The following is a 15768-nucleotide window of genomic DNA, read 5'->3' as shown; positions in this document are numbered from 1 at the left end:
GGACGGCGTTCGCGATCCAGAATTGCTCAGTACCAATAAATACCATTTGGGAAACTTATTTGAATCTTACTGTTAATAAAAAGCGACTCGTTTTGCAATGTCAATTGTTTTTATCGGGGTTAATAAAATTTGAGGAAATACAGTACTTACCACATAGGATGAAAACTATTTAACAGAGTAAAAATTGTTGACATATGAAACGAAAAGTATTCATGAATAATGTGGTTTGACATATTTTGAGTTGTTCCAAGGGAGTGCCATAATGAGACAATTAAACTCAAATATGGGTAAATTGGTGACTTCATGTACGTTTGATATTGTTTTTCTTCGGAGAAGAGGGAGGATGTGAGGTGTACACAGAGCTGAACACGTTTAATGTCCTTCCCCTCACATGCAACACTAGCAGAACCATACATTGCAAATGTATGCGTGTGCTGCGTTCGTAGTGTGGCTGTGTTTGCCATGACGGTGAGAGCATGGACCGACGCTTGGTGTTGACTCGCCAGTACTGCATTAGTTTCTTGGTGAGGTAAGTCGTGTCACCTTGGTACCGTCCGGCCAGCGTTCCAAGTGATTCTTCCGCAGGGAATACATATGGCTGCGAATTAATGAACGAGAGTCATACAATATTTACACTAGCCAGTTCGCGAGTCTGTGATGTTTGTTATGCGTTGTATCCACTCGTGAGCTGCTTCGTGATGCGATCTTTTCCAGCACTGGTAGTGAGTAAATATCACATAAGAACAAAAAGTATGCGAGCGACGCGAGTAACTATTAACTTTTAAATAAATATTTGGAGTTTTACATTAATAAAAGGGACATTCACTCGTTCAACTTAAAATTATGTATTGGTCTAACATTTTGTTGAATTTTAGGTTTCAACATCTAAAACCTTAAAAATCTGACACACTATTGACCATGAGACCATATATATGTTCAATCGTATGAATTAAAATGAAGGTTCAAGACCACGATGCAAAGCACATAAGGTATGATCTCAGAAATAAGCATTTAATTAATTGAAAATGTAATACTGGAATGGAAAAGTCTGTAGACCTAAATATCAATTGTTGGAAAAGTACCATCCCATTCTATCATTAAGATATTGAGGTAAACCCACCTGTCACTGAAGAGAATTACGGATTCCAGACTGTCCTACGGAGGACTTTAGTCTAATTCTTAGTAAGAAACGTAGGGAACATAGTGAATGTTCTAGTCCGTTTCTGTTTGCAAATATAGGAGATAAAGTTATCCTAGTCTATTTTGAGTTGAAAAAAAATGACGGAATGAAGGGCATTACGAATCCTAGTCCATTCTCGTGAACGATGGGTGCCTTAGAAGGTACCAGTCCGTTGAAGACCAAAATAATGGAGTAATACTCAGTTCATTTGGCGTTATAATAATTTATCATTTGATGAAGGAAGCCTGAAGATCTTTAGTCCGTCTTAATAAGTGATAAAGAGATATGCATAGGGAACAAAAATGTTCCAGTCTGCAGTTGAAAAGATCAGATGTAGGAGATCAGTCTCAGTCCTTCTGGCAATCCAGTCTACCATGAGATGTAGGAAGTAAGTCTTCAGTCCATCTATGGTAAAGGGATAAGCAAAGGAAACAAAAAGTTTCAGTCTGCAATTTAAAAAGACCAGATGTAGGGGATCCGTCTCAGTCCTTCTGACAGTCCAGTCTACCATGAGATGTAGGAACTATGTCTTCAGTCCATCTATGGTAAAGGAATATGCAAAGGAAACAAAATGTTTCAGTCTGCCTAAAAAGAAAAAGACCGGATATAGGAGATTCATCTCAGTCCATTTGGCAGTCCAGTCTATCATAGAATGAATGAAGTTTATCAACCAATTGAAACTTTTCATCTAGTGATAAAGGGACAACATATAACTTTGTATGATAAGTTTTTAAATATAATTTCAATGTAAAAAAAATATATTATTTATAGTTTCTGAAGTAGAATACTACCTGGATTGACGGAACATACTAAGATGAGGCATTACAACATCCGAGATTCAAGAAAGAAGAATAGAGTAAGGACAACCTATAATTTGGCTGTAAATAGAAGGTCTATTCGGTAATGTATTGTTTGAAAACCAAAAGTGAGAAAAGAAGGAATAATAGAGGCTAAGTATACATACGATGGTTCATATATTGTTAAATTTCAATAATTGATTCCTTCTTCATTTAGATATCAAATAAACATGGACCGTGTTGCGTTAATACGAAATATCATACACTTTAGAAGTGATGCGACAACATATGGATGGCTCGTCCAACTTTGCATCCAGTCGTTCACAATGTATATTCTTAAGTTATGGAATTTACTTCATTCAGTAATACTTAGGCTGTCTATGATTTTGTAAATTTAATTTATTAATAATTTCGATTTATGGAAAAAAGGAGAGATGTAGTATTGTGGAATTTCATGCAATCAAGTAGGCTAGAGAAGAGTGTCAAATTAGGATGAGGAAAAAAACATTATTCTGATTATGTACTTCACTGAAGCAAGATCTTTTTTGTGATTTCAACATACTTGAGAAATTATTAGGGAAAATATTGAAAGAACTGCAAGAGGAATTCCTATGGAAATACTGGAAGTTCATAAGGAAGTTCAGATCAAATTTATTTCTGCAGATTTTTTAATAGATTTCTTTGAACAAATCTTTGAAAGAATTTTCGGAGCATTATCTGGAAGGGTTCATGCACAAATTACGTCACGCTCTGAGGGGGGGTCAAGCCAAGCGTGACAAGCCATACAAACATTTCGAAGGACTCATACAAAAAACGTGACAGGGGGGGGGGGTCAAAAAAGTTTAAATTTAGCGTGACATAATTTGTGTACCTTCCCGAAGTAATTGTTGAAGGAATCCGAATGGGTCCATAAATCACGTAGCATTTGAGGGGGATGGGGGAGTCTACGATTTTGTGACGATCCATATATTAGGTATGAGAAAATATGCTACGATGGAGGAGGGAGGTGTTAATAATTGGTCATAAAATGCTACGTAATTTATGGACGATCTCTATGAAAATGTCTAAAACATTAACTAGAATATTCGGTGTAGAATTTTTTCTAGAATTTCTTGCGACATCTTTTAAAACTCAGTAATAAACCTTCGTAGATATTATTTTACAATCAAACCTTCATTTGATGCACCATCAAATCATAATAATATCGGTTCATGAAACATAAATGCTTTGGAAAGCTGTTTGAGGGTAAGGTTACCATATTTGTTGTCATCGGAGGGAGTATATTTTTTACAACTCTGTAAAAGAGCACTAAGAAGTACACTTAGCCTATCCTGAAAACTTAAAAATGAACTTTTTACTAATGTGTTTGTCTTCATTTTCTTGTTTTGACCTTTTTAGTTTTTCTTAATTCTAATGTTGTTGATCGCATTTACCCCTTTTGACGACCATAATTACAACTTTTCTCACCCAAATAAAGCAAACAACAGCTAATTTTCTGGGAAACACTCTTGATTATAAATTTGACGGAATTTAACGTTAATTTCATTCGTCATCTGCTTGCTTACTTTACTGGACATTGACTTTAACTTTTGTATTTTTTTACTTACTAGTAAAAATGTTTTTACCAAATGTTGAATCATATTTGTTTGTAAAGGAAGAACTTAGAAGAGTGAATTTTTAAGCCTTGGATCTTCATGAGGAAAAAAAATGTGACTTCATAGACCATTTTGATTGAAAAAAGGGGTTGGAGATCGCAGCAAGCCGTGCGCGCGGGCGGCTGCGTTTTGAATTTTCTGTCACTTTAATTTCGGTTTCCCAATTTTTTGATTTGGCTGGTGCAAAATATAATCGGCTGGTGATGTCATGTCAATAGGGCGATATTCAAAACTGAAAAAGCAATAGATGGCTCTTTTTCAATGGTAGTAAAAACGAAATCCTGAAGCAAAGAAAGCACCACGGAAGATGAACTAAACACAAAAAGTTATGTATTCACTTTACACTTGATTTCTAATCACTATTTTTTTGATCCAGTTTCCTAATAGCAAGCAATTTACGATTTTCATTATTTTTCATACGTTTTGACAGTTCACCGACTACCATTCTTCCATGCGCTTGTGTTGAAAGTTTGAGAAATTTGAGAATCCAGCGTAGCGCGATCAGTGGGTGACATACAAACAACAGTGTCGTCGCTCGGCGGCCGGTAAGAGAAACTGAAAGTTCGAAAGGTTGTTGTCTGCAATTTTTGCTGCTGGCGCCAACTGTTAGCGTTTGAGAACAAAATAAACAGTCATTACCCTATTGCAAAAGTTTCGTAAAGTGATTTTTGCTAAAATTGAAATCATGGATGGCTTGTGGCTTGTGTTAGATTTTACGTGGTCCCGCTGGTACTTCAGCTGCCACCCAGATTGATTTTTCGATAGTGAAAAGTGTGATTCTGATAGATTGTAATAATAAAGGATATGAATTACGGTTATGAAATCTGATGGTGACGGTCAGTGCTTTCTTGAAAAAAAAGTGAAAAAAGTGACAAAACCCCATTTGATTACAATCATTGTGCTACGCAAAGTAAAAGAAAATTCAAAACCAAAAGGAAATGTTTTGTTTTGTTTTGCTTTTTTTCATTGTGTAAGCTTTATCGACGACGCACACATTTCGTTAATAAAAATGCAGGACCATCCAGAGGAAGCGGATCATTTTTCAACAACATGATTGAGACTTTTTGCAGAGACTGCATGTTTATTCGGCGTCAGAACAAACGAATGGCTTTGGTGAGTTATTTCCTATTAAACTGCTTATTTTCAATGTAATATGGGCTACTTCTGTATCATAGGATTGGGCTAATGAATCTTCTCGTTGCAGAGAGCGAGTAATGGCGCTCAAACCAAAGCTCATTAGTTAGGACATACGGTGGAAATACCTGTGCCCCATCCCTGGAAAACAAGTGTGCATGGAGTGACATTGACTTTCTTAGCTACGTCACTCCCAGCGTTGATAAAAACATTTCATTCACGCTTGTATTCAATTACTTAACATAGGTATACTAAACTACATATACACTTGATTTAAAATCCGGTCACATCACTCGCTTATAGTGAATCCTAGACCATTACCCTCACGGCTGTTTGGGCACGTCAGGAGTTAATCATCAATGTTAACTTCCTTTTCCCGAACAGCCTAGATAGCCGTGTAGTGTCGGTAGCGGTTGTTTCAATTGGCTAAGAATTAACACTACGGACTGCCTGTTCCGGTGGTAAAAGTCCATCTCACAGGTGACCCCTAATTCATGTCGCTTTAAGCTTACCGTGCCTAAGAATGAATGGTTAGGGGGGTCTAAAAAAACCTAACCGCAAACGGAGCCTGTGGAGTACCAGGGCGCCCTCTACAGTATTGTGCCCTTCCTGTGCTACCCGGAGCAATGGTGCAGGTGACCTTGTGCTTCTCCGAGACAATCGGCTTCTCTTCTTCAGTCTCAAACCTGAGGCTAAATAAGGGTGGGATTATAAGGATGTTGTAAATTAGTTTAAATTTTTCACCCTTATGGCTTCGCATTATGCGTTTTTTTTTTTTTTGTTGGGGCAGCAGGGACGAAAGTCCAGGGGCTTAACGGACCCCCCCCCCCCCCCAGGACCTCTGCGAGTTGGGGAGTTGCCCAGGATGTGGTGAAGTTCGCAGTGGGCTCTGATGAACCTTCATAAAAACCACAAAAATCCGAATGCAACTCTGTCACAGCGACCGGTGCCGCTTAAAGTACCCTAGCCCAAACTAACAGGAGTGCCAACCGGCACATCAGGATTGATGCCAGTGAGATCCTGATTATGGCATACTGGTCGCGATACAAACGGACAAGGCATGGAATTACGAGTAGGAGTGCTTCGAGCACATTGGGACCAACGCCAGTACGGCCCCAATTATGTATACTGGCAGCGCACGATAAAGGACAAGTAACGGTATATGTACTGGATAATATGCTTTGAGGCTGACAGCGGCGACATTCTACTCCCTTAGTAGGGTCGGGTGACACTGGCCCGAAACGGCGAGTGGGTTAATGGCGCAGGCTGCCCCCGTCCCGTAAAACCGTGGCAGGCCTTAGAGTACGTTCCAAATCCGTCGCCTGGTTGTTCCAACTGGGCGGGAGTAGGCTCAGATGCCATTACCTGACCTGCGCCGATCTGGCTCTGAACATAGTACCTCATAAAGGACTATGTCAACCCTAGCATGGCCTCCCTGCTTGCATAGATAACCATGGGATCATAAAGGCGACTATTCCAGCGGAGATGGATAGCGGCTCTTAGGGGGACCCATAAGAGATGATCAACCAAAACAAACAACCAGCGGAATGTGAAGGAGAGGCTTCTGGACCTATCAGTAACCGGCTAAGGTTCCCGCCAAGGAAGGAGGCGACCAACTTTATTGAAAACAGTGTGGGCAAAAGCCTAGATACTGTGACGACGGCAGGCACTGGCCGCTCCAGTGCAACATGTGTGGTGACCGATGGCCCGGGACTAATCGAGGCCATGGATCGCAATAGGGAGTACCTCCCTAAAATGCAGGTAGCTGCTGAGCAACTTGATGTCATCATCGAGTATGTTAAGAGCAAAACAAATATCAGCAAAGACTTGAAAACAAGTTTACTGAAATTGCGACAATCAGTCCTAGCTGCAAAGCAGGACTACGAGAAAGCCAAGGAACAACTTGGCAAGGTAGAAGGCCAAAAAGACACTAGGTCGTGTCAGACCGAAGTGTTTTCCTTCACAGGCAACGCGAATATATCTGATGATATTATTCGATATGCGATGCGGAAGAGGGAAGCTTCCGGGGATGAATACGTGGCGAAAAGACGTATGGTTGCTAAGGGAAAAGTGACCTACGCGGCCGTCCTCCAGAGCGGAAAAGCTGGCACGAGCCAAGCCCCGCGATCAAGAGGACATGGCAACAAAGGAGAGGCCAACACCAAGCCTAAGGCCAAGAAAGCCAAGAAAAAGGAGCCACGGGTTAACCGGAACCAGGCAGTGCATCCACAGGAACCACGGGCGCAAGGCAACAGCAACCCGTGGATACGAGTTGGAAATAAGAAAAAACAGAGGAAACCGAAAACGGAGCCCAAGGAGAGCGCTAAACCGAAAACAGCGAAACGTAGGAATTTAGGCGAAGCCCTCGTTATCAAAACGGAGGAAGCAAAATACGCCGAAATTTCTGAAGGCGATGCGAAGCACAGAGAAGCTATCGCCATTGGGCGCAGACGTGCGAAGCATAAGGCGAACTAGGATTGGTGAAATGATCCTAGTCTTAAAGAAGGACGCCAAGGAAAAGGGTGCAGTCTATAAGCAACTGGCACAAGAAGTACTTGGTGACGAGGTTGATGTAAGATCCCTTACTGCTGAAGCGACTCTCCAGTGTAAAAATCTGGATGAGGTCACCGATGCAGCGGAGGTCTCGGCTGCCCTCAAAGAGCAGTGTGACATCGACATAGCCAGTAAGGCCATCCACCTTAGAAAGGGCCCGCAGGGCACCCAGGTGGCGGCGATCAGGCTGCCGGTCGCAGAGGCCAACAAAGCGAAGAACTTGGGCATACTCAAGGTAGGCTGGTCGGTTTGCCGGCTGAGCATACAACAGCCTCCTGAAGTTTGCTTCAAGTGTTTCGGGAAGGGCCATAAGTCGTGGAATTGCAATGGTCCCGACAGAAGTAAGATGTGCAGAAAATGCGGCGCTGAAGGCCATAGGGCAAGCGATTGTAAGCAAAACGCTAAGTGCCTAATATGTGTCGACAGAGCAGACAACGGACACTTAACGGGCGGACCCAAATGTCCGGGCACAAGCGGAGTATCAAAGCAGCCAAAACGGAAGTAACACAGTTAAATTTAAACCACTGTGATGCAGCCCAGCAGCTGCTTTGGCAGTCAGTCTCGGAAACCAAGACTGACGTGGTGTTATTATCGGACCCATACCGCATACCAGCCAACAACGGGAACTGGGTGGCGGATAGGTCTCAACAGTTAGCAGCTATAGGGACGACAGGACGATACCCAATCCAAGAAGTAGTCTCTAGCTCAAATGACGGTTTTGCGATAGCAAAAATCAACGGCGTGTTCTATTGCAGTTGTTACGCGCCCCCAAGGTGGTCGATTGAGGAATTTTCCCACATGGTCGACAGGATGATAGCCGAACTAGCTAATCGGCAGCCAGTAGTGATAGCTGGCGACTTTAATGCATGGGCAGTGGAGTGGGGTAGCCGCTGCACCAATCAAAGAGGCCAACTATTGCTGGAATCCCTGGCCGCTTTAAATGTAGAGCTGGCAAATGTGGGTACAGTGAGTACCTTCCGCAGAAATGGTGCAGAATCGATTATCGACGTGACGTTTTGTAGTCCTAACCTTTTAGGTACCATGAACTGGCGCGTTGATGACGGTTATACTCATAGCGATCATCAATCGATTCGCTATAGTATAATACCAGGCGGGCGGAAGGCAGCGCGATGTAACTCGACCCAAGCCCGAGGATGGAAAACAGCGCGCTTCGACGGCGAAGTATTCACTGAAGCCCTGAGGCGCGAACGGAACACTCTGGACCTAAACGGTGAAGAGCTAGTTGCTGTGATATCACGAGCGTGTGATGCTTCCATGCCGAGAAAAGCCCCTCCTAGAGAGAACAGGCCGCCGGTGTATTGGTGGTGCGAATCAATTGCAAATCTTCGAGCAATCTGCCTTCGGGCTAGACGAAGAATGCAACGCGCACGCACAGAAGCACAAAGAGAGGAACGCGGTGCAGCATTCAGAGAGGCAAAGTTGGCTCTCAAAAAGGAAATCAAGAGTCGGAAACGGGCATGCTTTGAAAGCCTATGCGAGAGTGCCAATTCTAGTCCATGGGGTGACGCCTACAGAGTGGTAATGGCTAAGACCAAAGGAGCCATAGCGCCCCAAGAGAAATCGCCCGAGTTGCTGCGATCGATAATCGATGTACTTTTCCCGCACCATCCCATAAGCCCATGGCCCCCAGCGCCGTATGCGGCAGATGAAGGAGAAGAAGTGGCGAGAGTGACGAACGAAGAGCTGGCAGAAGTCGTGAAATCATTCGCGTCAAACAAGGCACCGGGACCCGATGGTATCCCGAATGTTGCCTTAAAAGCGGCAGTGAACACGGATCCGGACATATTCAGAACCACGATGCAACGCTGCATTGATCAAGGAATCTTCCCGGATGTATGGAAACGACAGAAATTGGTGCTACTACCAAAGGCGGGGAAACCACCAGGTGACCCGTCGGCGTATAGACCTATCTGTCTACTAGATACGACGGGCAAGTTATAGGAGAGGTTGATTCTCAACAGACTAGTACCGTATACGGAGAGTGCGGACGGCCTGTCCAACAACCAGTTTGGATTCAGAAAAGGTAAATCTACTCTGGACGCCATCCAGTCGGTCGTTCAAACAGCTGAGGTGGCAATCGAGCATAAAAGGAGCGGCATCCGTTACTGCGCGGTTGTCACTCTGGATGTGAAGAATGCGTTCAACAGCGCAAGCTGGGAAGCAATAGCACACGCGCTTCACCGCCTCAAGGTACCGGTGCAGTTGTGTAAGCTTCTAGAAAGCTATTTTGATGGTAGGATTCTACTGTATGACACAGAGGAGGGGCAGAAAAGCGTTCGAATTACCGCGGGAGTACCTCAAGGTTCAATCCTGGGCCCGCTGTTATGGAATGCGATGTACGATGACGTACTGAGGCTGCCCCTTCCGACGGGTGTTAAGATTGTTGGCTTCGCCGACGATATCACCCTAGTGGTCTATGGTGAATCGATGGAGGAAGTAGAGTTGACAGCAGCGCACTCTATTTCCCTGGTTGAGGAATGGATGAAGTCTAGGAAACTAGGACTGGCCCGTCACAAGACTGAGGTGGTGGTGGTCAACAACCGCAAGTCCGAGCAACGGGCGCTTATCTCGGTAGGTGATTGCACCATAGAGTCCAAGCGATCCCTTAGGCATCTTGGGGTAATGATCGATGACAAGCTGAGCTTCGCTAGCCACGTTGAATATGCCTGTAAAAGGGCATCTACGGCTATAGCGGCGCTTTCGAGGATGATGTCTAACAGCTCTGCTGTAATTGCCAGCAAACGCAAGCTGCTGGCAAGCGTGGCGCTATCCATACTAAGGTATGGAGGACCAATCTGGTCAAAAGCGCTTAGAACGAACAGAAATCTAAAGCGGTTGGAAAGCACGTACAGGATAATGTGCTTAAGAGTAGCAAGTGCATACCGGACGGTATCTAAAGAGGCCGTGTGCATCATAGCCGGGATGACGCCCATCGGGCTCATCATCAAGGAAGATGTTCAATGCTTCAACCAAAGGGGTACCAGAGAAGTCCGCGACACGTGTAAAGAGGAAACGCTCAGAAGCTGGCAGCAGGAATGGGATAACTCCACTAAGGGTAGATGGACCCATCGACTAATACCAAATGTGTCAGATTGGTATGGTAGAAGCCATGGGGAAGTGAACTTCCACCTGACGCAGTTTCTGTCAGGACATGGTTGCTATAGACAGTACCTGCATAGGTTCGGGCACTCAGAATCTCCTGCGTGCCCCAATTGTGCTGATGTAGAGGAAACAGCGGAGCATGTCGTGTTCGATTGCCCCCGTTTCATTGTTGTGAGAGGTCGCATGCTCACTACATGCGGAGGGGACACGTCCCCCGACAATATTATAGAGAGAATGTGTGCGGATGCCGAGTGCTGGAATGCAGTAACTACGGCTGTCACTCACATTATGTTAGAATTGCAGCGTCTATGGCGCGCCGACCAAGAGTTGGCTGCAGAGGATTAGCCCTGCCGAGGCTGGTCCCTTGTAACATTGTTTAAGTCGGCTAGGAGAAGCAGTTTGCCTAGGCTACTTCTGCTACACGTGTTGTGCTATATGCACTGGTCCCTTCCCGAAGAAATACCGTAAGGTGGTTCCGGGGAGATGAGGGTCTGAGTCCAAGGGTCATGTCGATGCACTGTTCACCACTTGAGCAATTCTAAATGAATTGCTCATGCACAGTGCATAGGCTGGTTTTAGCGGGTCGTCGTTGGTGCGTCATCCCCGCATTCCCTGAGTTATCTTCTCAGGGGATCTGTTTGCAGATTTCCCCCTTGTAAAAAACAAAAAAAAAAAAGACCATTACCCTACCCTATATCCAACTGCTTGACATCTATGAGTCGTCGGTGAATCGCTGGCTTCTTTAAGTAGGTGTCATACCATCATGATTCTTCCCTTTCCTCGTAACGGAGAAGATGAGCGTGGCCCGCAATGATTGGTATTCTTTCCGAAATAGTGGCCATTTCAGATTTTGATCATTCTTAAGCAAAAAGTTACGTAATTAAATTTACTAAAAGTCGTCCATACATTGCAAATTGGGCATATTTTAGAGAAAAAAGTTTTTCTAACATCGAATTTATTAAGTCCAAAATGAACTTTTTAATTTTTATTTCGCTTCAAATCGTCTAGTATGATCATATTTTCAAGTGATAAATGAGTTTTAATCACAAAATATATTATATTTGTTTTATTGGGAGTAGTTAAAAAAAATAAAACGGAATTATACAGTTTTTTTTAAATTAAATTCAATTGATCTCGCACCATACCGCTTATGAGAAAATCAACTCCTTCTAACAATCCGATGGGTTTTTTTTATGGTTGGAAAGATATCACAATGATATTTAATTTCTTATTTGGTCAAAGCCAATCTTAACAGGTGTCTGGAAAGGGTCAATATTATGCTTATGAAAAAAGTCGTGATTTGTTTTTATTTTTATTATTGCTATATATCCTAAAACTTAGTATCTGCACATGAATATTTACATTAATTTTGGGCTTTACTGAATAAATTGAATATTTTTGGTTCATCCTCTGAATTGGTATACCGTTTGGCTGCAATTTGTGTATCACTAGTAGGCATAAAACAATGATATTTTTGGGTACCAGGGACAGTTTTAACTTTATCAAACAATTCCACCAACTCCTCTGACATTTTAACATATTGTTCATTAGATATATAACAGAAATTTAATTTGGTGATACATGTATCAGTTTGTTTCACTGCCCAGTCGAATAGTTCTCGCGGAGTTGCGATCGTGTTTCCATAGTATTTTGCAAGACTTGCTTTTTTTTTTTCTATTTTTATAATGAGCTGCAGCTCCATCTGACTTAAAAATAACTATTGATTTGTTTAACAAAATTTATCAATTTTGAAATAAATAGCTGAACGGCTACTGTGTCATGGGTCTGATATTATAATAAAACTAACATTTTCCAATTTATTATCTTTTTTATGATAAATTTAGAATTGGGAATTATTCCAGTGATATCCTTGAGCAGCGTTATAATTTTCAGAAAAGTCGCTAATTACCAGTATTTAACCTTGTTTTAAGGAGTCTTTTTTGTTTCGTGAAAAAGAAGACTGTTATTTGCAAATAAAATCATGAGTTATGAGCTTATCAACTTTTTTTAGGTAGATAACAATACAAACATATTCATTATTTCTTATTCATCTGGCGTTTAACGCAGGTACGTCTAGTAAGTTATTTTTCACAAAACTTTTTCTAGAAGAGAATTTAATGGGATATGGATAAGGTTGTAACTTTTCAATGTTTGCAATACTGTTGTGATACCTTTAGAACCATAAAAATCCGTCGGATTGTTAGACGGAGTTGATTTCCTCATAGGCAGAGGCGAAGTCCATTGATTACCTTCATTTAAAAAACATAATCACTGTATAATTCCGTTTTTTAACTATTCTCAATAAAAAATACAATCTATTTTCTGATTCAAACTCATTTATCACTTGAAAACACGATCATATGTGACGGTTTAAAACAAAATCTTTGAAAAAAAATGTCAGTTTTGGACTTAAAAAATTCGAAGATAGAAAAACTTTTTTCCCTAAAATTTGCCCAATTTGCAATGTATGGACGACTTTTAGTAAATTTATTTACGAAACTGTTTGCTTAAGGACGATCAAAATCTGAAATGGCAGTTTTTTTAAATCGACTTTAAAGTTTTGAATATTTTTTTTTTAGTGTAAAAAATGTGTTTTTATTTTTTTAATATTTTTCTCTAAAACTTCAGGAAATTTCACGACAGTCCCCCATAAAACACTTTTTTGTAGGTCTTACCGTTTTTGAGTTATACGGGTTTATAAAAAAAAGTAAAAAAAACTTTGACCCTTTCCAAATGTTAGTCTAGATCGATTTTGAAAAAAACAAAGTATGCAAAGTATCTTAGTTTCACATACTTTTGACATCCAGAAAGTTTCATTGAATTCTGAAGGGGTGATGCCAATCGCGTGTCGAGTTGGCGTGAAATCCGTCATAAATGACTGGAGGACTTAGCTTATCGACTTACGGGTCAATCAAAGTATGCTACACGGGAAAACATTCTGTGGTAAAAATAACTATTTTAGCTGACTACGCCCATTCTTGAAACTATCATGGAAATTCAGACCAATTTACTATGTTTACGGTACACCCCACCGCATTACTGGTAAATTTGACAGAAATAATTTACAACAATCTGATTCCGACTACAGACATGGTAAAATCAAGCGCATTTCTGGTCTGCTGAAAATTGCCGATGCGAGCGCTTGAGTTAACCCCCTAAAATGGTAGTTTTTACCGCACATTTTTTTTGCGTGTAAATTTAAACGATAGCGCATTCCATCGAGTTATCGGAAGTATCGAGGTATATAATATCGGATAAGGGAGAGTTTACTGTATTTATAGAAAACATAGCCAACATTAAAATAATTTGTCCTGATTTTCAAACTCAACCAGACGGTCAACCTAGAGAAGAACCATGCCACGGGGATGTAAGAGAATTTCAAAATTACGCGCCAACTGAATTCGCGGCGAGGCAATCTAGTAGGCTGCGCCTAATCTAGTATGCGGAACCTTCGTAGCACCGTGACGACGATCACTCTAATCATTTTTGGTCGGGGCGCTGTGCAGAGAAAAATATAAACAAACTTCGCATAGCTTACCTCGATCGCAGTGCAGTAGTGGAACTTTTTGGCGTACTTCAGGATCGATTGGGTCGCATCGGATTTGCAGCACACGCGACACACGCTGATGTCGATTTTGAGACTCATTTCGTACAATTACGGCCAAGACTTCCCTAGATTTAATTTAATTATTTCGGCTGACACTTATTTTGATTTGCTGAAGCGACTAGACGGACATCTTGTACTACTTTTTGATGATGGAACAGCTCGCGGTTTGACGTAAAAGATTGCAACTTGTATCGTCATCGGGGTTGTGTGCAAGTTGATGATTCGATACTGATCTAGTACACATTAGCTGGTACTCGAACCTGAAATATAATCGATCATTTTTACACACGGTTAGAAAATGTTACTCAGAATTAAGTTAGGTTGAGGCTTTGTCAAGGAATCCCCCATTAACCATTGAGCATGTTTAATAGCACGTTTTGAAATTCACATTTCTAATATTCTGGTACGAAATCTTTGGAATTTTATTGGAAATTATTGACGAACTTCAGGATTTCGGTGGGAATGCTTGCAGTACCATTACAACAGGTTGGGATTTTGACACAATTCTATGCCATGGCAATCCGATATAATAAATATTTGAGGTTCCGGTGGTAATCTACTACTAGTCTTTAGGATTCCTTCAGATTTCAGTAAAAATCTTTGAGAATCTTCGGAGTTCCAGTGAAACTTTTGCTAGAATCCTTGAAATTCCAACTGTAATGCTTGCGACTATGACTACCGTGTACCCCCGTTAATCTGAACGGTACCTCATGCAAACCATCGGGGTTCATTTTTAATTTGAACATCTAGTCACCCTGGAAACGTGTATCTGGTTACCTCTTTTAGTGTTTTGTTTTGATTCTGCGTTTCGTTCCACAGCGTTCCTTTTCACTTTACTCCGTTCCACGAGCTAAATGACGTTTGAACCATTTTTAATCTGAACGATGTGCAAATTAGCGGGTTACAAATTAGAAAGTGTTCAGATTAAATGTGGTCAACCCAACTAACAATTCAGAGCCACAAACAAGCATGCATGTTTAATTATTGTTCAATAATGGTAATGGCAGCTGTATAAAAAATTTGCTCTATAAAGAGCTGAGAAGGTGCTTTTTTAACACAAACTTAGATCAATGCTCAACGTTATGCATTAGAATGAACAAAAGTTGAATCGCCACTTATTAAACGTTGCCAAAGATTCTCATTCGACTAGTCAAGATTGTTCTACAAATGAGCTGAACAAGACATGTTTCCCCCAATTAAAAAGCCAATATTCCACCAAACAAATGTATATGTATAAAAGGATATTCAGAAGACGAACTAACGTTTTACTTGCGTCGCACTTCAGCTATTCCCACATGTTTAACATAAGCATGAATAAGAGCTGAATAAGTATCTTATAAAATCCTAAATCAGCTTCAGTATATTATAAGAACAGTTGATCCAATAGAGGCCAAAATGACGATTAACAAACACATTGTTCAGCAATAAATAAGCCTTGTAAAAGCGATCACACTATAGCTAAATTTCATAAAATGGACAAAATATCCGAAATTCGTGTTGAGTTCTGAATGCATTTCAAAGCTCATAAATTATGCTTTCTTAAAGCTTTTTAAATAGCTGTTCAGAAAATAAACATGGTCAGTCTCCAGAAATGCAGAATTATTGTGAAAAAGAAAAATAAACATTTAAGCTAAGTATTCCGAGTAGGAGCAAAGTACTGACAAACAAAGCGTGATGTTGACTTGAATGACACAAGAGATAAAATATCTGAAGACAATA

The 15768-nt window shown here is 41.2% G+C and overlaps 1 protein-coding gene across 1 annotated transcript in view; it reads right to left on the bottom strand.

Moving 5' to 3' along the window:
* LOC110674067 (zinc finger protein 710-like) overlaps positions 1 to 14208 on the bottom strand; it is a 30462-nt gene extending 16254 nt beyond the window's left edge. Inside the window, exon 1 of the mRNA XM_021837448.1 lies at positions 13981 to 14208. Within this exon, the coding sequence (XP_021693140.1) occupies positions 13981 to 14088 (108 nt within the window). The 5' untranslated portion in view covers positions 14089 to 14208. The remainder of the gene's footprint in view (positions 1 to 13980) is intronic.
* Between the last annotated feature and the right edge of the window lie 1560 nt (positions 14209 to 15768).

Source organism: Aedes aegypti, chromosome 1, assembly GCF_002204515.2.
Source record: "Aedes aegypti strain LVP_AGWG chromosome 1, AaegL5.0 Primary Assembly, whole genome shotgun sequence".
Taxonomy (NCBI): domain Eukaryota; kingdom Metazoa; phylum Arthropoda; class Insecta; order Diptera; family Culicidae; genus Aedes; species Aedes aegypti.
The sequence above is the reverse complement of the archived record's forward strand: the minus strand, read 5'-3'. Positions and strand labels throughout refer to the sequence as shown.